Genomic DNA, 22,442 nt, shown 5'->3' with positions numbered 1-22,442 from the left:
CATGTTATTGTGAATTGTAATGTAACATTTTATGGTTGCCACCTTCAAAAACTATAAACTACTTCCATGTGTCGATTTATTCTCATATCCATTTTGCAACATTAACCCTGTTAGTTTTCTGCTTGACCATGTTATAATGCATTATACTTTTTAAAGGTGTAGTAATATTTTTAAATGCATTATAAATGATTGCAAGTAGTTTTGCAAAGTCAAAATCTTTATTTTTAATCTATATTTAAAGGTACCTTTTAAAAAGTAATCCTAATTTCAATGCATTTTATACAGACTTTGTTATCAGAATTTGCTATAATAGTTGGATATATTTTACTGTTATTACATCATACTTCATTTTTACAAATGTTCATTGAAACACAGCCAGCTTCATGTAACAGAAATGGGAGTGTGAGTAAGTCTTATGTGTGTGTCCTCCTGATGGGAGTTTCGGCTGATGAGTCATTCTGTGTTCTGCAGCAGTGTGTGGATAGTGAGAGAAACAGTCTCAGAGCGCCACCATGTGTCTAGATTATACATCACATTTGTTTGCATGCCCTATGATTTCTGATTAAATTCATAATCAATACACTGCCATTCAAAAGTTTGGGATCGGTAAGATTTTTAATGTTTTTAAAAGAAGTCTCTTATGCTCACCAAGACTGCACATATTTGATGATAAAAAAAATAAAAAATAAAAAAACATGGTAATATTGTTAAATATTATGACATTTTAAACAATTATCATTACTCCAGTCTTCAGTGTTACATGATCCTTCAGAAATCATTCTGATATGCTGATTTGCTGCTCGTAAACATTTATTATTATTATCAATGTTGAAAACAGTTCAGCTGCTTAATATCTGCTGAATAATGTTCTTGTGGAAATTGTGATAATTTTTTGTTCATGATTATTTGATGAATGGAAAGTTCAAAAGAACAGCATTTATTTGAAATAGAAATATTCAATAAAAATTATAGTATCCTTCATAAATATACATTTTATTCCAGTGAATATTTCTCAGAGTGGGTTTATTTTTGAAAGTCAATATTGTATAACAATGTATTTTAAAGGTATAACTACAAAAACAGAACATTTTCACTGTTATTGCCAATAATGGTGCATGTTGCCATCATTTATGGGGTAAGTTGTCAAAATGGGATTCTTTCATTAAAGAATTTTCTAATTTTCAAGTTAAAAATCTGACTTCATTATGTTGATTCAATTTATGGCAGTTCTGAACTACAGACAATGTGTAATTGTTTCATGGTTTTGTAGATTTACCACGAAACTCTTATTACAAGAAGTGCACTTATTGCTGAAGGTCACTTTGGTGGAAGACCATACCAACAGTTGGGTGTCCTGCCAGATCTTTAACCAGCAGTTTTCCGTCATCTCTCAGTGAGGCTGTATGTCCCTCACAGGAAGCACACTCCTGGCCCCGTGCGGAAGTCCAAACATAGGCAGGGCTTCTGCTGTGTGGAGACCCTGGACGGGCCCGAACTGCCTCATGTGAAACTGCTGGGCGAGTTTACGAGTCATGACGCGCAGGGCGAGAAACGAGGCCAACAGCTCGCCCAGGAGGAAGGCCAGATAGAGAGAGTGAACGGCCCGCTCCAGAGGAAGAATGATGATGTCCTGATCGGTGATGAAGAAGAGGAGGATAGGCAGCTGGAAGAGGAAGGAGATCAGCCAAAATCCAGCTAACTCTGGAACCTAAAGAGAAGAATGAAGAAAGAAACATAGGTAACATTTTAATATAACCATTAGCATTTCTTTTAGATTACAACTTTTATTTATTTATTTATTTATTTAGCCATGGACACCGTTTTTTTTTCTTTTTTTTTTTTTTTTCATTTAATTAAATTGATTTATCAGCTGTGGTTGCTACTTTCATGGTTATTTATTTATTTATATTGCATTTTTATTTTGTTTGATTAATTACTTTTACCAGCTGGTTATTCATTTATTTAGCATTTTTATCTAAATAATTTTTCTATCACCTGTGGTCACTACTTTCATGGTTATTTATTTATTTATTTATTTATTTTGCATTTTTATTTACATCATTTTTTCTATCACCTGTGGTCACTACTTTCATGGTTTTTCATTTATTTTGCATTTTTATATAATTAATTTGTTCTATCACCTATGGTCACTACTTTTATGGTTATTTATTTATTTATATGCATCTTTATTTAATTTATTTGTTTTATCAGTTGTGGTCACTACTTTCACGTATGTTTATTATTTATTTATTTATTTACATTTCAGTTATTTAATTCATCTGTTTTATCGGCGGTGATCTCTACTTTCATGTTTATTTATTTCATTTGTAATGTTATTTTTATTTATAAAACTTAATCAAATACTTTGATGTTTTGAAACATCTAAAGGTAAATATTAGTTAACCTTAATAGTTAACTGTTGGTTAACTCTTACATTTTTTAAATATTTAATTATACATTTAATGATATTATATTATACAAACATTACATTTTATGTTAAATGTTAAATAAATGTTAAATATTATACAAATATTTAATGTATAATATTTAATTATACATTTAATGATATTAATGAATACAATCAAATAACTTTAATTAAGAGCATTAACAAATTTTGTACAAATGAATTGCAACTGTAACATTTTTTTTTAAATCTTACTTTATCCTTTTTTTTTAGTTCACCTGCCAGATATGAATATCAGTAGCAAAGTGCGAGTATCTCACGATTTTCTCACTTTCTCTGATTAATCTATTTCTCTCACACACATACAGAATCTGTTAGGCAGGAGCAGTGTTCAGATGAATGACTTATAACATTTCGTGTGAATTACCTTCTCTTTGAGATTCCCAACGTAACCGAGATACACCCGCAATACCTCAAATATGCTAATCAGGACCATCCCTGTCACCAGCAGACACTGGTAATATGTTGGCAGATAACAAAACTATGGAAATAAAGAAAGAAATTATATTCCTCATTCCTAAATATGACCTTAAAAATATCTGCAACCCTAGTTTGACCTAAACAAATTGCTTATTCAAATATTATTATGAGTAGGTTTGCAGTGTTTTAAAGGTCTTTCATGTCTTGACATTAGAAATGATAATTGCAGCAGCATCTCCTTGAATTGCCATGATTTACCCGAGCTATTAAAGGTAAAATATATAACAGTAGCACTTGAACTTCAATGTGCAATTCATAAAGGCAGGCCATCACCATGGATACAGGAGCCATAATTATTATGTTTAAACACACTTTTATCTGGCATTGCTGCTAATGGCCTGCCAGCTATTATGGAAGTGATGTTCATGCATTCATTTTAATAATCACTTATAAAATACTTCCCTACTATAAAAACAGTATGTGATAAAAGAAGTATGTCCAAATTCACAGTACTCATAAAAGAGTAGGCAAAAAGTACCCGGATGATCGTATGTGCATACGATGGACACTTTACTATCCCATGAGGCCACAGGAGAGGATTTATGATTTATGATTTATGAATTTATGCAGTGAATCGACGCAACTGACGCTGGTAAGTCGCATATTAATGACAACATGGCGAATGTAGTACACCCATTTTGAATGAAACGTTCGATCGAATGATTCAATGATTCACTCGTGAAGACAGTGATCCGTTGCCACCTTCTGGTGGTTGTAGTTTCATATTTAAAAGTATCGTGAGTGACGCAGATTGAATGCTGATTTTTATGTCGCTCGTGAATGTAACAGTACTTCTGGTTAAAGATAGAATGTCTTTATACAGTAAATAGACTATTAAAAGTGAAGTATGAGATAACAATGTTAAATATAACATAGATAATACAGTACTTGCAGTTGCATTATGAAGTAAGTATTTGACTATTGATGGGGGACAATAGCCTTATGATTACAGCATATATTGAACTCACCTTTAAATGCAGCATCATCACCTCAGAGATCCACCAGAAGGGGAAGAAGAACATGTTGAAGTACAGCAGCATCTGCAGCGGGAGATGAGACCAGACCTCAGCAAACACTAGACAGAAAACCAGAAGGTATTCAAGTGATGATGTTTAATCAAACTTTTTAAATCGTTCATTATCATTTTCTTTACCACCTGGGGTAACTTTTAACACTTCTATTGAGATAGACTATTATAAACATTGTGTTACTTTTATATAATTAGCATGAATGAAATTATTTTTTTTTGTAGTGAGATTATTCAATGTATTTATCATAATATATTACCTTAACATAAGATTAAAACTACCGACTTGTCATCAAATGCCCCTCATCACCCTGTTAAAAAAAGTCATTTTGGTTTGTCCCATCTTTAACAATGACAATATAATGAATTATTGTTTAATTTAAAGGAAAATGTTGTTTCTTTTCTATAGCATGGTGAAAAGACAAATCATCTTACCCTTAGATATATATATATTTAATATATATATATATAAAATATATATATATATATATATATATATATAGTTGTTCTTATATTTATGAATACAAATCACATAAACTAAATGGTCCATTCCCCTGTTCCATTAAGATTTAGACAAAATGCTTTTACATTTTAAAAGCAAATTTTTTTTTTTTAAAAACCCCTAGAGTTTGATAAAGCATTTTGTATAAATCTTAATGGAAAGACTTTATGGAAAGATAAATGAATAAATTCAAATTTATAAAAAAAAAAAAAAAACTTAAATAATTAAGATTTTTTAATGATTTCAAAAGAAATCTCTTATGCTCACTAAGGCTGCATTTATTTGACCAAAAAAAGATTTCTTTTTTTTTTCTGTTTTAAATTATTTCAGTCTTCAGTGTCACATGATCATTGAGAAATGTTTGTACTGTATCTTTGTTGCCTTTTAGCATGAGAGACTTCTTTCAAAAACATTAAAGAAATCTTAATTATGACAAACTTTTAAGCACAGAAAGTTCCTGTTAAAACGCCAGTAATGGTGAATTCTTAGTTTATATTTCTTGATATCCACTTGTGCAATGTGCAATATCTAATCTAGACAGGCTGTAGTCCTCTCACCTTCATTATCCTGATACGGGTCCCTGAAGTCTCCACTGTCTCGCGTCCTGTTATTTATAAACACTGACCCGCTGACATTAGCCAGACCCACTCTCAGGTTCTGAGGGATCGGCGTGTAAAACACAGGCATGGTGGAGACGACACGAAACGCTCATCCACTCAGTCCTGCACGCTTCTCCACTTCGGTGTGTGTGGTTTGAGATTAATTGGAGTCTTTCAAGAGCTAACCAGATTAAATCCGAGGAAACAGATGGAGTCTGACAGCAGATTAAGATGTCCCCCTCACCATGGTAACCATAGTTAGTACAGTTACTGTTACTACACCGCAGATCAAAATGAAATAAAAAATATATATAATTTCCATATGCACTATTTCACTTGTTTTCCAGGAAAAATATCTAGTTCTAGTAGATCAACATAAAATATTAAGACTTGTTTTCACATAATATTTTAATATCCTCTTGGCAAATTGCAGTGTCTTGTTTTGAAACAAGACACTTGTTCTTAATTCTAACAAATATAATGAGGGTTATGCTCAAAACAAGAAATAAATTTGTCAGGGGAATACATTTAATGAAAAAAAGCTTCCTAGTCTTATAGCCACCACTGTCAGCAGAAAACTAAATGCATTTTTTTTTTTTATCACATATTAATTTGTTGTGGTTTTATTTCGGAAGGAACTCTGGTTAATATTATGAATGTTTGTAAGAGGCGAGCTGTTTTGTTCAGTCCACAATTTGAATAATACAATTATAATTAATGAGTTTATTCTTTAACAGCTCAGTCTGAAAAGAGACTTTGTTTTAAAATAAACTCCTACAATTCAAAAATTAGGCTTCTCATTTATTCTGACAGCTTCAGCGACTTGCCACCTATTTTCTTTAATGGCCATATTTCAGTGTGTTTGTTCTGTAGGCTAATTGTGTTCCTTTGTGGAAATCAAGTAGGCTCATGAATTTTAATGAGAATAGAACAAAACAATGATACACAAGCCAAAGTAAAAAGTTTATTGTAAGATCTCTATGATTAGGACAGTGGTGCGCCAAACTGCCACCAGCCATGTGTGTGTCGGTCCAGAGTCTGTTTCTGTTTCTGAACTTTGAGACCCTGGACGTCATTTACGGCAGGCTGCAGTACCGGCGCTGACCAGCGGGTGTCACAGTTCGTCCCGAGGCGCATTTAAAGGGAAATGTTTGAACTCCTCAGGGACTTCCTCGCCTTTCTGTGACCTCTTATAGAAACCCAGAGAATCCAGCAAGCTGCTGATCTCGTCTGCCTTCATCTTCTTAACTGGAACAACCTGAGGTAGGCAAAAATTGCTGTCAGGGGAGTGAAAGATACCAAAGTTCCTGGTAAGTCATTTCACGGCGGCCATCTTTGAAACGCCTCTTGGGCAGCTATTTCAGTCATGCAAGTACAGATCCTATCTCTTTGAATGGGGAAACATCAAATTCTCCAAAGCTGCTCAGCAAGCTTATGATCAAATTTCATATTTGAAATCACCAATGAAATCTGACAACAACTGTCTCACAAATTTTGTTTCTAAATGTTAAAATCATTAAAAAAAATGCATTTTCCAGGCTGGACCATGCAGCCAATGTACATGTGCGGTCCTAAGTGTGCGTGGTGCATCTCAGGCTACGTTTACACTAGTGCATTTTTGTTTTAAAACACATCACTTTTGCTACGGTTAGGCCTGGTCGTCTACACTACTCCGGAGTTTTTAAACTTCAATTTCTAGGCCTTGTTTGCACTAATATGTTTTCGTTTGAGCGCATCTTTTTCCTCTCCGTTTTGGCTTTTTAGTGTGCTGTGAAAACTGAGGTATTTGAAAACGATGACGCATGTGCGACAACAATCATTTATAATACATTTAAAAACATAACATGACTACACCTTTAAAAAGTATAATGTGTTATAAAATGGTAAAAATGTAACACTTTTTATGAGTTTTGACCTTTCATTTACACGACAATGGCATTTTAGTGACCCAAACTTTTGAAAACAGGTTTCAAAGTGCTAGTTTTTGAAAACGACATCCTTATCATCTCCGTATAAACTAAGGGTACGTTTACACGACAGCGATGTGTTTAAAGTCCACATGAAATCAAAATTGACCATATTTAATTTGTTTTCCTAAATTGATCGTTTTGTGGTGAACAATTCATCCATGCAAGTCAATCCACACAAAAAAATGTTTTGGCTTCGTAATCTTTAATCAAAATCTGAAAATGCCCCTCCCCTTTGCATTGGAGGACCTTCCCTGATGACGTAGGTTTGAGGACTTGGGTTGGGAAACGCTTAACCACTCCCCTCAAACCGTTAGTCTGTTATGAGCGAGAGATGGAGAGGAGGAGCGCTAGAGTAAAACCCTGCCCTCTGTTCAATATTCCTTTTCACTGGGAAATACGTCACAACACTGGAGAAAAGTCGTTTGCAACTTCCGGTTCACGCGGACTTTAAAGCGGAGAACTTTTTCCTTTGAGTTTTCTGCATACAGATATGGTATGTCCCCATTCACATGGATTAACGACTAAAAACGCTGTATTCTGCTGCCAGGCCATTAGATGGCGATAAAACACTATAGACTGAACACTTAATACGCATGTGCATGACATCATCATGTTCAGAGATTCACATTCTTGTGGTTTACACAGAGACTTTCTCTTTGAAACCCGTTTTCAAAAGTTTGTGTTTTCAGGCACCCAAAACGCTGTTGTCGTGTAAATGAACGGCCAAATGCATAAAATGTTTTACCGTTTTGAAAACGGTGTCGTGTAAACAGCCCCTAAGTAAAATGTCTGTAAAAAAAAATCTGTAAAAAAATAATAATCTAAATTTACGAGATTAAAGTCGAAACATTTCGAGATTAAAGTCGAAACATTTCGAGATTAAAGTCGAAACATTTCGAGATTAAAGTCGAAACATTTCGAGATTAAAGTCGAAACATTTCGAGATTAAAGTCGAAACATTTCGAGATTAAAGTCGAAACATTTCGAGATTAAAGTCGAAACATTTCGAGATTAAAGTCGAAACATTTCGAGATTAAAGTAAAAAAAGCTACTATTTTGTTTAAATCCATGTCCGAGGCAGTTCGACTTCACAAACGCATTTCTTTACACGCACACAAAGAACTTCTACAGAAGACTCTATTCTGGTAATTTTGACTTTATTGTCAAAATAATACGACTTTATTCTCGTAATGTTTCAACTTTAATATCAAAATGTTTCGACTTCAATCTCGAAATGCTAGAATTTTTTTTTTTTACGTTGCGGTTCAGGGCTTCCGTACCTGCATGTGTTCAGTGGAAAAAATGACAAAAACTTGCATTTACACGTAAAATAATAAGGCTGTCCCTACCTTCACTTCCTCATCCTTATCGTTGTAGAAGATCAGCCGTGGGTTTTTTTCCTCTCCTGAATCATACTCCAGGTTATGACTTTAAACAGCAGGTTAAGGTTAACGGCACCAGGAAAATGACCTCTGAGGCCATGAAGTGCAAGTGTTTAAACATATGGCAGCACAGAGGGCCTGTAAAGATTTCATTAACATTCACGTCCCTGTCAAATACTGTCTAGCCAAAGTCATTTGGAAGAAATTTTAGACACCTACACATGCTAAACTGAAAAAAGGAATTACAAGAAAATGAGAGTTATAATGTCAGGATACTACAGTGCCCATCGCTCCATCAGGAAATTGTAGAGCTCTGGCATCTTCTTTATGGATCATCCCACTACACTGGGAGCCTGGGAGGGGATTAAAGAGGGATTTACAGCTAAATGGCTAAAAGGTGAAAACAAGTGTTTTTACTCATTCTTTGTCATCAACTGTTCTTTGACATTATAGCTTGTACAGCATTTAATTTACTGACATATTATACATTACCTATGTGTCGAGAGTTATTTCAATAAATAACAGTATGTAATTTAACAATCCACTCTACTGCTCAAAAGTTTGGTGTCAGTAAGATTTTTTTTCTTGAAGGAAAGAAATGAATACTTCTGTTCAGCAAGGAAGCATTAAATTGATCAAAGTGACTGTGAAGACATTTATAATGTTAGAAAAGATTTCTATTTCAAATAAATCATGTTTCTTGAACTTTCTATTCAGCAAAAAATCCTGAAAAAAAAAAAAAAAGCTGCACAGTTTCCTCAAAAGTATTAAACAGCGCAGCTGTTTTCAGCATTGATAATAATAATAATAAGAGATGTTTCTTGAGTATCAAATCAGCATATTAGAATGATTTCTGAAGGATCATGTGACACTGAAGACTGGAGTAATGATGCTGAAAATTCAGCTTTGCATAACCGGAATAAGTTACATTTTTTAAATATATTCAAGTAGAAAACAGTTCTTTTAAATTGTAATAATATTTCACAATATTACAGTTTTTACTGTATTTTTTGATTAAATAAATGCAGCCTTGGTGAGCAGAATAGACTTCTTTCAAACACATTAAAAGTCTCACAGAGCCCAAACTTTTGAAAAGTAGTGTATGTGTTTGTATTGCCCAGAATTATAATAATGAAATGTATTTTAACATTAGCTTCTATGCTAACGTAGATTTACGCAGTCTGTGCCACATCATTGGACCATGAAAGTGACTTTTTAGAGCAAAACTCCTTGCATTTCAGCCGTTGAACACTCACCATAAGTTTTCCTCTGGCTATAAGAAGCTTTTCCTCCACAGCACTGCTTTCTGAACTGTTTTCAGCACTTCTCCCTGTGGCACACAGAGTCAGAAGGGCCGCCAGTGTGAGCCACATACTGCGCTCGGGATGGGAGAACTCACTGTATCCGAAAAGATTGCTGTCTTTTGGAGAAACGAGGGTCAGTAAGAGCAGATATGGGTTCTCTGATAGGTGTCCCCCACCATGTGGCAAAGCCTGATTGGTTGATCTGTTGGATTTTGGTTCAGGTGAATGAAATAAAATCTTAGTATGGGGAAATGATTGATTTATTTAAAGTCAACTAATTCATACCTAAAGAACTTAAAGCTGTTATTTGTTTGATAAAGTCAAATGTATTGTCAAATTTGTTGTATTTACAATTTTTTTCTTTTTTTTTCTTCTTCTCTCAATATGAAGGGGTTGAGGCCACGGGACAGCTGCATCTGTGTCGGATTCTCCCACCGTCTGCTGATGAATAACCAGAGAAGTCCGAACACAACACCTGCTGCTGTTTCAGTAACACTGATGAAGCAGTGTTAAAAGTTAGTCCTTACATTCTGCATTATTATTATTTTGTATTATTATTAACTTTGATCTTTTTGAGGTTACACATTCTGTAGAGACACTGAGTTAATGAGAAATGATTCTTATTACACACCAAGTGGAAAAAGTTATATGTGGCTGTGTTGTAATATGATTTTTAATTATTACACCAGAAGTATGTGGTTTTAGAGCAACAGGTGGTAACAACAAAGACATAATTATAATGAAAAAAGTCCTGCGAGATTTAAATTGGCATTTGTATTTTTTTATCTTGTTAATATACTTAAATATTAATTCATAAATATTATTTTGATATTAATTACTTTTGATATTTTAACATTTTAAAATTATTTATAATACCAATCATCAGCACTATCATCATAATAATTATTTATTGTATTATTTTTTATATATGAGATGTGGATGTATCTTTTGAGTAACACCTCATACATTGAACCTTTGGATATTAAATAATTATGTAATACAATATATTGTTTTGATTATTTGTAAACAATTACAATTTAATGAGCAAACAATACTTTTTTTTCTGTTGTTTTGACCTGAAAAAAGTCCTGCGAGATTTAAATTGGTATTTGTATTTTTTTTAATCTTGTTAATATACTTAAATATTAATTCATAAATATTATTTTGATATTAATTACTTTTGATATTTTAACATTTTAAAATTATTTATAATACCAATCATGAAAGAAATAATCAAATACATCTCAATTAGCACTATCATCATAATAATTATTTATTGTATTATTTTTTATATATGAGATGTTGATGTACATAACCCAGGGTCAAGGCAGTGCATGTAACCTGTAATGTCAACTCTGCCCACATCTGGTATAAGCTCCTTTTTCTGTGTATTTATGTACAGTAGCAAACTATATTCTGTACATACTCTGTTGAATGACTTCTGTACGGGAACATTCTGTTTCACTGCACTTGTATAATACGATTCATTAAAGGGAGGGGTGTGCTGATTTTAGGTCACCTATAGAGGGCGACAATGGTACAGGATGGACTTTTGGTAGTGTTTTGGGTAAAAGCGCTTCCAAAACTCTTGCCACAGACAATTATGTTTCCAATGAAAATAAACCATTCTCCATAGGAATGCAGCAGTGAAACCATCATGGTCTATCATCCACAGGGAGAGCTGGGGCCCGGACTGTCTGTCTGTCTCTACAGCTGTGGTCAGACACTGATGTGTCAGATGACACAGTCGTCTCCCTCTAAAAAGACCCAGATTTCCTCCCTGCACCTGAAAATCAAAATATCTGCAGGCGAGACACTCAGCGCAGTGTAATTCTGCGAAGATGTGACTAAGCGATTGGTTTGAGACTTGAGTTTCAGCATGACTGTTGTCCTAGAGGATCGTTGTGTTGCTTGAAACTTGTTCAGGAAACTTAATGGACTTTTTAGACATGTTTTATTCAATTATCATGATTTTCTCAGATTTTGTTCCTAAAATACCTTAGGAGAAACAAAAATAGACACAAGTTGGATGATTGTTGAGCTATACAAATAATGTGAGCACAACTCAGATAATTTATGAGAAATGTGACTTGGTTTCCCTGCAGAAAATCCATCATAGCTGGTCATCAGCAGTGTTGAGGAAAGTTACTTCTAAAAGTAATGCATTACAATATTGTGTTACACCATTAAAAAGTAACTAATTGCATTGATAATTACTTTTTATGGAGAGCAATGCTTCACGTTACTTTTGTGTCCTCATCTGGACTGGGCTTGCAAAAAAAAAGAAAGAAGAAAATGTATATTTTCACGCTTGCACAGTAGAGGGCGCAGCTCAAACAAGCCTGTCAGCTGTGCTGCCATTTTTGATTGCAGGAGAATAGGGGTGCGTTTATCTCCAGTTTTAGACAACAGCTGCGTCCCAATTCAGAAGCTGCATTCTTTGAAGGGCGCATTTCATTGTCCCGATTTAAAGGCTCTTTCAAATGGGGCCTTCGTTTCCCGTGCAGTGAAGGATAAAACAGCCTTGCCTACTCCAGAATTCATTGCGCGCCAGTTACGACAGGATTTTTTTTAGAGAAATTGCCAAATTGCACTTTTAAACATAAGTGCTGGGTTTCAACTTACTGAAATATCTAATGATAGAAATAAAATGTTGTCATATCTTACCATGATGCAATTTTATATAGTTGATTGTTGATAACTATTTACTTACTACTTTATTCATAGGGCCAAACTGAGCAAAGTGAAATTTAGTGCAGTTGCTGATATATTATATTTATATGGACAAAACAACAAATGTTTCAACTGAAAATAACTTTTAATGACTTCTGCTGTCTCAAAATTATACAACCCCTTCATGGCAAGCATTTTTAGTACTTAGTAGAACATCCTTTTGCTGTTATGACCTGCTGCAAACGAGATGTTTAACCAGACACCAGCTTCTGGCAGCGTTTCTGAGGAATCTTAGCCCATTTCTCATGAGCATTGGCCTCCAGTTCAGAAATGTTCTTGGGTTTGTGTGCTGTAACCGCCTTGTTCAAATCCCACCAGAGATTTTCTATGGGGTTCAAGTTAGGTGACTGATGGCCACTGTAGACTGTTCCAGGACGACTTCTGCAACCAAGCCTTGGTGGAATTTGAGGTATGCTTGGGATCATTGTCCTGTTGGAAGGTCCAAGCTTCAGCTTCCTCACCGATGGCATGACGTTTTCTCCTAGGATTTCCTGATACTACAGTGAATCCATCTTGCCTTCTACACGCTGCAGGTTTCCAGTGCCAGAGGATGTAAAGCAGCCGCAGAGCATCACAGAGCCCCATCATGCTTAACTGTAGACAGAGTGTTCTTTTCAGCATGTGCTTCATTCTTCTTCCTCCAGACATACCGCTGATCCACAGGGCCAAAAAGTTCCAGTTTTGTTTATCGCTCCACAGAACAGAATCCCAAACCTCTGTGGCTTATTTATATATGATTTTGATCAAATTGGAGCCGACTTTTCTTGTGCTTTTGGGTCAGTATGTGTACGTCTTGGAGTTCTTGCATGGAAACCACATGCGTTTAATACGCACCTTACTGTGCAAGCTGAAACCTCAGTGTCTGTTGCCACCAGGTCTTGCTGTAGGTCTTTTGCAGTCACTCTAGGGAGTCTTTCAGTGGGTTGAATAATTTTGAGAATGCAGAAGTCATTAAAAGTTGCATTTCAGTTGAATTTGGGGAAACCACTTGAAACATTTGTTGCGTTGGGCTATTTCAATTACTTTTGTTTGATTTGTTCATTCAAGTCTGTAAATTTAGCCAATAAACTTGATTTGCAATGGGAGTTGAATTATTGAAAATTTAAAGGCCAAATATGATACATTAGGCTTTATAGGGTTAAATCATGCAAAATCCTGTTTTTTAAACCATATATTCATATTGTTCATAAAGTTCATTTGTCATCAGTTTTGTCTTGAGACTCAGACACACATGAGTATCAGTCACACGCTTCTGACTAAACATCAAAAACACTTTTTATGAGCTCTTCCGCTCTTTCTCTCCTAAACGAGAACGCCACTATCCCTGTACACACGTCAACACACACACATGCATTACTGCCGTCCGTTTCCCAGCATGCTGTTCTCCAGCAGCACACATAATGAGCAGGAGCCATTTCCTCCACCGGATCCTTCGGGCTCTCATCCTCTCCTCTTTTTTTCTCTTCTCTTTTTCCCCTCCCTCTCCGTTGTTTTTCTCCAAACTCAGCATTTAGGTAGTGCTTCCCCCTGTTTCCAAAACAAGCACTGTTTGATCCTGGACGTCTGGATCCTCAGGGCATAGACACACACACACGCACGCGCACGCTTACATTTTGTTTCAACTTTCATCACCAAAAAATGATGCCGATTACTTATTTCTGGCAACACAGACTCAGTTAAACCATGATTTTAGGCTTCTCTTGTAGTCAGATCTATGATTAGAAGTTCTAACCTCCAGAGTAGAGGATTATGGGAAGTTCAGATCAGGTTTATATATTTAGATGTTGAGGGTAGATTCGCAGCAGCGGCTGTGGTGACATCATCAGGCTGGACGGTCATACGCGCAGTGAATGGCCGAAGCTGATCGTATTATGAGATAATGGAGGGAAGGCAGAGAAGGAGAGGAGTGTGGATTGCCACCATTGCAGATCTGCCCTTGTGCTCTAATCCAACTCTCCTAATGAAAACCACATGCTCCGTGAAATGGTTGAAGCTGAGAGGGAGAGAGAGAGTGAGAGGGAGAGAAAGAGGGGGTGTGAAAGAGGAACAGGATGTAGACGGAGCTTTAAAGATACTGACACTTTTTAATGAATCCAGACTGTGGCTATATGAGATACTGGAAGCGCAGAGAGATCACAGGTCCACCACTAGGAGAAACTGCTTTGGGTATATTTGATCTAAAAGGGGCTTTTTTCATTCTTTTTTTTCATTCTTTTTCTATCCATTTGAAAAATATTTAAAATGACTTGTTTACAACAAAAGTACAAAAACACTTTTCTTTATATATTTTCATAACTGTGTATACATTTCTATACGTGCAGTGGTGTTCTGAAATGAGACATCACAGTTTTGTAATGTTTTTTTTTAAATCAAATTTAAATTCATGTCCCAGTTACACTTCACATTTTCCTGGTTAAATATTACTTTACATTGCATAAAAAAAGCAACCAAATGCATTATTTTGCATTTTATACATTAATATTGTAATTAATGTTCTATTTATTAAAACCAATCAAAAAAAATCTCATGTTTTAAGCAATTTGTACGTATATTCCAAAATAATAACTAAAGCCAGTAACAATTTAAACAATACATTTTATTTATCAACTAATGTTCAGATGTTATTTTTAATATTCAACTTATTTTTGGATCATCAGTCATCAAGCTCGGTAAACACTGTCACAGACTCAGAGATGTACCTTTCATTTCATCAAGCTGATTCTGATCTCTCACTAAAAAACCCCCAGTCATTTTTTCAGGCCATTTTAAGTTTGATTTTGACGTGACATAAAGCAGTGATATCTAAGTGGGTGAGTTGTTTATTACTTTTTAATTAGTCTTCCCATTAAACACCATCATTTTGTTTATTCAGACCGATTTGTGGACACGCATGAAAACAAGATGCGAGATTTATCGTCTGTTAAAACTCAAAGAGCTCAGGGGAGGCAAGAGAAAGTGACAGTCAGACAGTGTCACTTTAAGAAAAACGAGTGATATGCACTATTTAAAGGGTTAGTTCGCCCAGAAATGAAAACTATCCCAGAATTTATTCACCCTCAAGCCATCCTAAGTGTCTATGACTTTCTTCTTTCAGCCAAACACAGTTATATTAAAAAAAAGATATCCTGACTCTTCCAAGCTTTATAATGGGAGTGAATGGTACCATTTTTTAAAGACCAAAACAAGGTACATATTTTTTGTATTTAAGCCCTAAATGGTATATAAAATAATCTAAATAATTTTATTCTTATTATTTTTATTTATTTTATTTTTTGCTCAGTATGTATATGAAAATCTATGGACGCTTGTTTCCACCATTGAATAAAAAAAATTGCAAGTTTACATCCCGCAATTCTTTCTTTCTTAGAATTGTGTGATATAAACGTGCAATTTGGAGTTATAAAGTCAGAATTGTGAGATAAAAATGCGCAATTCTGAAATAAAAAGTATTTTTTACCTCAGAATTGGACTTTACTAACTTTATCTCACAATTCTGAGAAAAGAAATCAGATTTGTGTGAAAAAAACACACAAAAAAAAGTCAGATTTGCGGGATATAAACTTGCCATTGTGAGAAAAAATCCGAATGGCAAGTTCATATCTCGCAATTGCAACTTTATATCTCACAAATAAGTCAGAATTGTGAGATAAAAAGTTGCAATTATCTTTTAAATTGTAATAAACAAAAAAAAAATACTGTTCTTTATACATTGTTTTTTTTATGTATTTGTGTAATCATTTTTATTCCTGGACTAACAAGGTACTGGTCAGTTTACTGTATGGTGAAGTGCTTAAAGTAAAAGCACATCTCTCCACAAGCAGATCAATTTGGTCTTTCACAAACGAGTTACGTCTTTGCTAGGCACTGGCGTTACAAAAGAGGAAATGAGCAGATGGACTGTTTTCCATTTTGGTCTAATCTTCATCACTGCAATGACGTTTACAGAAGCAGCTCTCTCCTTCTCTTCTTGAGAGCCAGTAAAAAAAACACACACACACACACACACACACACACACACACACACACACACACACACACACACACACACACACACACACACACTGCTCTGAAACCTGAGCCCTGAATAAACCATACTACTTCCTCCTCTCAGAGAAACGGAGAGGGAAAAGAGGGGGAGAGTGACAGAAGGAAGGGAAAGGGGGAGGGATGTGTGGAGGGAGAGAGAGAAAAGGGGAAAAAAGGAGAAAAGTTTTGCGTTAGAGGCAGATCCTCAAATAAACTTGACACACAAATATGCTGACAAAGAGGAAAAAAGAGAAGTGAAGACAACGGTTTGCTGACCCTGTATATCTTACTAATGGGAGACTTTAATTTCTTCAGAGGGGCTTTGCCTTTTTTCAAAACAGCCAAGCATGAAGATGAGAGAGCCAACGCTTTAAAAACAAGTTTAAATTTAAATGGAACACACGTCTTTCATTGCTAACAGTATCCTTTCTTTGAATTTTTAGAGGTGAAAAAAATACATTTCTAGAGGCATGAATATAATTGGGTCTACTTTGACTTAAAGGCTAGTAAACAATATCTAGCAACCCTCTAAATATGTAAAAGTAGTTGGATAATATTACTGAAATTTTACACTATTGCCTCCGGTCCTAATGAGGACCAAGTCAAAACATAATAGAGTAACTCAGACACTTATGTAAAATATTCTTATGTTTTGTAGTGTTAAAAGAGAAACATCTACATTTAAAAAACAAACAAAACAACAACAACAACAACTATAATTATGCTTTAAAAAAGATTTTAGTCTCACACACACAAAATCAGCACTTCTGAGTCCAGACCTTAAATTCATTGAAAGTCTTTGGGATGTGCTGGAGGACACTTTACAGAGTGCTGGACTCTTGCATTGTCAATACAAGATCATGACCAAAAATGGATTCACCTCTTGATGGAAATAAATTTTGTGAAACACAAAAGAAGATATTTTGAAGAATGTTGGTAATGATGGTCCCCGTTGACTATAGAAGTCAATGGTGTCCATCAACTTTCTGGTAACCGACATTCTTCAAAATATCTTCTTTTGTGTTCAACAGAAGAAAGAAACTCATACAGGTTTAGAACAACTTGAGGGTGATTAAATGATGACAGAATTTTCATTTTTGGGTGAACGATCCCTATGATGACAGGTGTAGGGCCTGTGATATACGAGGTGGCTAATTCGTACAAATTCATACGACCCTAAACCTACCCATCACGTGGGTTTAGACAAATCGTACAAATTCTTACAAATGAGGTCGCACGAATTCGTCCGAATTCGACACCTTTTAATCACTCATACGAATTCGTCGTGAGATAGCATTGGATATTCTGATTCTAGATATGACACAGGTCTCTCCATTCTCTCCAAGTCCATGTGATGTTTTTTTTACCCAGCTTCACCCGTTCTCCAGGTATTTGGTTGTTTATATAAAAAAGTAATAGCACACCTCTCTACAACAGCACATAATAAATACTACGATTTTTTTGTTGTTGTTGTTTTGGAACATGTGTTTGAGCACAATGAATTAGAATTCACTGATCATCAACTAACTGGTGAGCAGTGAATAAATCGAGTGCAGTAAATCATTTATTTTTAGCCCTATGTCTCATTAACTACATGATGAACTGCCCTGTTATCACCTCACATCAGTCAGACTTATATCACAGTGTGAGCCCAGCAGATTTAGCCTGTAATAATATATTATACACACACATGATCTCAGCGCTGCAGCTCACTGGTGAAGAGCTGAGCTCAGCATCCAGCGGTTAGGAGCAGTGACACGCGCCAAGCGTCTTTCCAGTAATAACCCACACATGGCACGGACACGTAAGCTGGGATTCATGGACCTCTTATAATGCAAAACGTACAAAAACACAATGGCAAAAGCTGATGCTAGAGTCTTTCATAGAGATCAGAGACATACAGTGACCACAAAAATGTATTTGGGCAGAAATAAAACTGAATGTCATTGCATTGAATACAAAACATAAAACATTCACTATTCACAATCACTTTATATGATGAACAGATTGAATTTAGGCTTCATCAACTCGCAAATCAGATCTGGTTAACGGAAGCTCAAGCATGTTCACTTGACGTGCAAGAACCAATGAGGTTCATTCTTGAGTTACGCAGCACATTTGAGCTTCAGCAAAAACCAATGAGGTTCATTCTCGTGTTACGCAGCACGTTTGAGCTTCTGCAAGAACCAATGAGGTTCATTCTCGTGTTACGCATCACGTTTGAGCTTCTGCAAGAACCAATGAGGTTCATTCTCGTGTTACGCAGCACATTTGAGCTTCTGCAAGAACCAATGAGGTTCATTCTCGTGTTACGCAGCACGTTTGAGCTTCAGCAAGAACCAGTGAGGTTCATTCTCGTGTTACGCATCACGTTTGAGCTTCAGCAAGAACCAATGAGGTTCATTCTTGAGTTACGCAGCATGTTTGAGCTTCTGCAAGAACCAATGTGGTTCATTCTCGTGTTACGCAGCACGTTTGAGCTTCTGCAAGAACCAATGAGGTTCATTCTCGTGTTACGCAGCACATTTGAGCTTCTGCAAGAACCAATGAGGTTCATTCTCGTGTTACGCAGCACGTTTGAGCTTCAGCAAGAACCAATGAGGTTCATTGTCGTGTTACGCAGCACGTTTGAGCTTCAGCAAGAACCAATGAGGTTCATTGTCGTGTTACGCAGCACGTTTGAGCTTCAGCAAGAACCAATGAGGTTCATTGTCGTGTTACGCAGCACGTTTGAGCTTCTGCAAGAACCATTGAGGTTCATTCTCGTGTTACGCAGCACGTTTGAGCTTCTGCAAGAACCGATGAGGTTCATTCTCGTGTTACGCATCACGTTTGAGCTTCAGCAAGAACCAATGAGGTTCATTGTCGTGTTACGCAGCACGTTTGAGCTTCAGCAAGAACCAATGAGGTTCATTCTTGAGTTACGCATCACGTTTAAGCTTCAGCAAGAACCAATGAGGTTCATTGTCGTGTTACGCAGCACGTTTGAGCTTCCTCAAGAACCAATGTAGTTCATTCTCGTGTTACGCATCAAATTTGAGCTTCAGCAAAAACCAATGAGGTTCATTCTCGTGTTACGCAGCACGTTTGAGCTTCCTCAAGAACCATTGAGGTTCATTCTCGTGTTACGCAGCACGTTTGAGCTTCTGCAAGAACCAATGAGGTTCATTCTCGTGTTACGCATCACGTTTGAGCTTCAGCAAGAACCAATGAGGTTCATTCTCGTGTTACGCAGCACGTTTGAGCTTCTGCAAGAACCAATGAGGTTCATTCTCGTGTTACGCATTATGTTTGAGCTTCAGCAAGAACCAATGAGGTTCATTCTCGTGTTACGCAGCACGTTTGAGCTTCCTCAAGAACCATTGAGGTTCATTCTCGTGTTACGCAGCACGTTTGAGCTTCTGCAAGAACCAATGAGGTTCATTCTCGTGTTACGCATCACGTTTGAGCTTCAGCAAGAACCAATGAGGTTCATTCTCGTGTTACGCATCACGTTTGAGCTTCAGCAAGAACCAATGAGGTTCATTCTCGTGTTATGCAGCACGTTTGAGCTTCCTCAAGAACCATTGAGGTTCATTCTCGTGTTACGCAGCACGTTTGAGCTTCAGCAAGAACCAGTGAGGTTCATTCTCGTGTTACGCATCACGTTTGAGCTTCAGCAAGAACCAATGAGGTTCATTGTCGTGTTACGCAGCACGTTTGAGCTTCCTCAAGAACCAATGTAGTTCATTCTCGTGTTACGCATCATGTTTGAGCTTCCTCAAGAACCAATGAGGTTCATTCCCGTGTTACGCAGCACATTTGAGCTTCCTCAAGAACCAATGAGGTTCATTCCCGTGTTACGCAGCACGTTTGAGCTTCCTCAAGAACCAATGAGGTTCATTCCCGTGTTACGCAGCACATTTGAGCTTCCTCAAGAACCATTGAGGTTCATTCCCGTGTTACGCAGCACGTTTGAGCTTCAGCAAGATCCAATGAGGTTCATTCTTGTTACGCAGGATGTTTGAGCTTCAGCAAAATGTTTGTTCTCGTGCATCAAGCAGGTTCAGTTGAGCTTCTGTTTATGTTCGCTGATGAATGTTTATATGTGAATAAAAGCCTAAATTAAATCTGTTCAACATATAAAGCGATCGAGTCTCCAGAAAATTGTGACTAAACCGCACGATTCATATGGATTAGTTTTACGATCTCTTTATGAACTTCTTGAAGCTTCAAATGGTAGTTGCCTAGCTGTCAATGGAGGGACAGAAAGCTCTCAGATTTCATCAAAAAGATCTTCATTTGTGTCCCGAAGATGAACGAAATAAATATCTTATGGGTTTGGAATGACATGAGGGTGCTATTTACATTTAGAGTTTGCTTTTGCTCAGCTTTCATGTCTTGTTTTCTGTTTAAGTTTCATGGTCAGTCTTTTAGGTTGTTAATTAGTTCAGTCCTCCTCCATTCTCTGCCTGTTTGTTTCTATGGTTTCTGATTGATTTGAGTATTCTGTTCAGGTGTGTCCTGTTCAGCTCATCAGCTCCTTTGTTTGCCCTCATTTACCTCAGTTTCTGTCTGTTTGTTGTCTTGCATTGTTGTTGTTTAACATCAATGTGTGCGTGGTTGTGTTTCTTGCCAAGTAATTCTCCTGTTATCTAATGCATTGACATTGAGATGTTTGTAAGCACGGCTAAGGTGCCCTAATACTTTTTGAACACTATAGCAACTTGGCCACCATCGGGCCAAACTGTTCTTGTTGCTTAACCACTCTATTTCCGATCTGTCCCAGCCGGTACGGATATGATTTCAGTTTCCACTGTGGGGCTGATAACGGAGCTCTTTAGAATATAACACAAAATACTTGAGCTTGGTTCGGCAATAATACCAAACCGTGCCAAACCAAGCTTTAGTGGAAATATAACTGGCACCGTTCCTTACCGTTCTTTTGAATCTTTTGGAAAAGCGGCTTATATGAGCATAAAACCATGTTCTTGTTTGAATTACCCTTGAGTAATGTGTACATGTGATGGTATATGAATATGGTAATCAAAGCTTTGCATTACCATCTAGGCTAATACTGTCACACTACTTTTGTAACAGACATTTAGAATTGTTTAGAAGCAACAACAAACGTGCGCAACCCGTTTTGAGAATCCATGACACAGAAAGAAAGCTTGCTAGAATATAAGTGTTTGATTTGTCAAAGTTATGTTGTTGTCAGCCCTTATTATAGAATCATTTACTCTGGAGTCTGTCGCCCGTCGAATGGTCTGCTTCCTACGGAAAGCTGCTTAAACCGGCAGAGCAGCTTTCCAGAGTACCAGCATGACTCCATTGAATTCTCAAAACTTACAGAAGTATGAAAGATTGGGGGGGGGGAAACAAACAAACAAAACGCATTTCTCAGCCTCTTTCATGTGTAACTCAACCCTCTGCTTTTTTCTGCTTTGCATTGCAGAAAATATTTGTCTTTTTCCGCCTTAACTCATAAATTTCTCTCCCCCCGTTTTTTTTTTTTCACGAGCTGAAATCGCTACCAGATGTGGATGCAATCTGTCCCTGTTGCCATGACAACGGCTGAGTTCTGAACAGGCGTGCAGCTGTGGGTCCATTGGCTGATGTTCAGTGGCTCTGAAGGTCCTGGTGTTTCTAAGGACCTGCCACTTTTTTTCGAGAGGTATGTTTAGACCCGCACTTGATTTGTCATAACGCCTTCTCCGAAATCTCATTTGTCTCTCTGGTCACAGATTACGGTCATAACACCGTAGCTTTGGAGTTATTTGTAAGCAGTAGCTACAGTAGCTTCTGAAATGCTTGTTTTGTGAATACTTTCAGGAATACACTTTGTTTCCTGGAAGAGATGTAAATGACTTTTAAATAAATGACTTTTCCAGGGCTGGAGTTTTGTTTCAGTTGCAGTGTGAGGACTCATACTGTTATTGATTTTACAGGGAAAATTATGTGTGTATTCTCATT

General features: G+C 36.5%; 2 protein-coding genes across 3 annotated transcripts; both read right to left on the bottom strand.

The window, feature by feature from the left end:
• Nucleotides 1–599: 599 nt before the first annotated feature.
• LOC311083924 (transmembrane protein 17A) lies at nucleotides 600–5,236 on the bottom strand. 2 transcript variants are annotated; one of them, XM_084115700.1, is made up of 4 exons: nucleotides 5,031–5,236; nucleotides 3,913–4,019; nucleotides 2,832–2,945; nucleotides 600–1,708 (listed from the first exon to the last, which is right to left on the bottom strand). In XM_084115700.1, exons 1-4 carry the CDS (start codon nucleotides 5,158–5,160, stop codon nucleotides 1,391–1,393), a joined length of 669 nt encoding a protein of 222 aa, XP_083971826.1. In that variant the 5' UTR covers nucleotides 5,161–5,236; the 3' UTR covers nucleotides 600–1,390. The 2 variants fall into 2 exon arrangements, with proteins under 2 accessions (XP_083971826.1, XP_083971827.1); XM_084115701.1 differs by lacking the exon at nucleotides 2,832–2,945.
• Nucleotides 5,237–6,016: 780 nt separating this feature from the next.
• On the bottom strand, nucleotides 6,017–9,867 carry selenoe (selenoprotein e). The gene is made up of 4 exons (XM_084115186.1): nucleotides 9,681–9,867; nucleotides 8,701–8,777; nucleotides 8,392–8,470; nucleotides 6,017–6,330 (listed from the first exon to the last, which is right to left on the bottom strand). The coding sequence occupies exons 1-4, from the start codon at nucleotides 9,795–9,797 to the stop codon at nucleotides 6,187–6,189; spliced, it is 417 nt and encodes a 138-aa protein (XP_083971312.1). The 5' UTR covers nucleotides 9,798–9,867; the 3' UTR covers nucleotides 6,017–6,186.
• Nucleotides 9,868–22,442: the final 12,575 nt, after the last annotated feature.

Source organism: Abramis brama (genome assembly GCF_963993115.1).
Source record: "Abramis brama genome assembly, chromosome: 5".
In the NCBI taxonomy this organism is placed as follows: Eukaryota; Metazoa; Chordata; class Actinopteri; order Cypriniformes; family Leuciscidae; genus Abramis; species Abramis brama.
The sequence above is the reverse complement of the archived record's forward strand: the minus strand, read 5'-3'. Positions and strand labels throughout refer to the sequence as shown.

Excerpts from the sequence above, each read along its gene's own strand:
- LOC311083924 (XM_084115700.1), bottom strand. The coding sequence starts at position 5,160 with ATGCCTGTGTTTTACACGCCGATCCCTCAGAACCTGAGAGTGGGTCTG. Across the intron at positions 2,946-3,912 it reads TGATGATGCTGCATTTAAAG|TTTTGTTATCTGCCAACATA; the intron begins GTGAGTTCAATA and ends TTATTTCCATAG. Across the intron at positions 1,709-2,831 it reads TTGGGAATCTCAAAGAGAAG|GTTCCAGAGTTAGCTGGATT; the intron begins GTAATTCACACG and ends TCTTCTCTTTAG.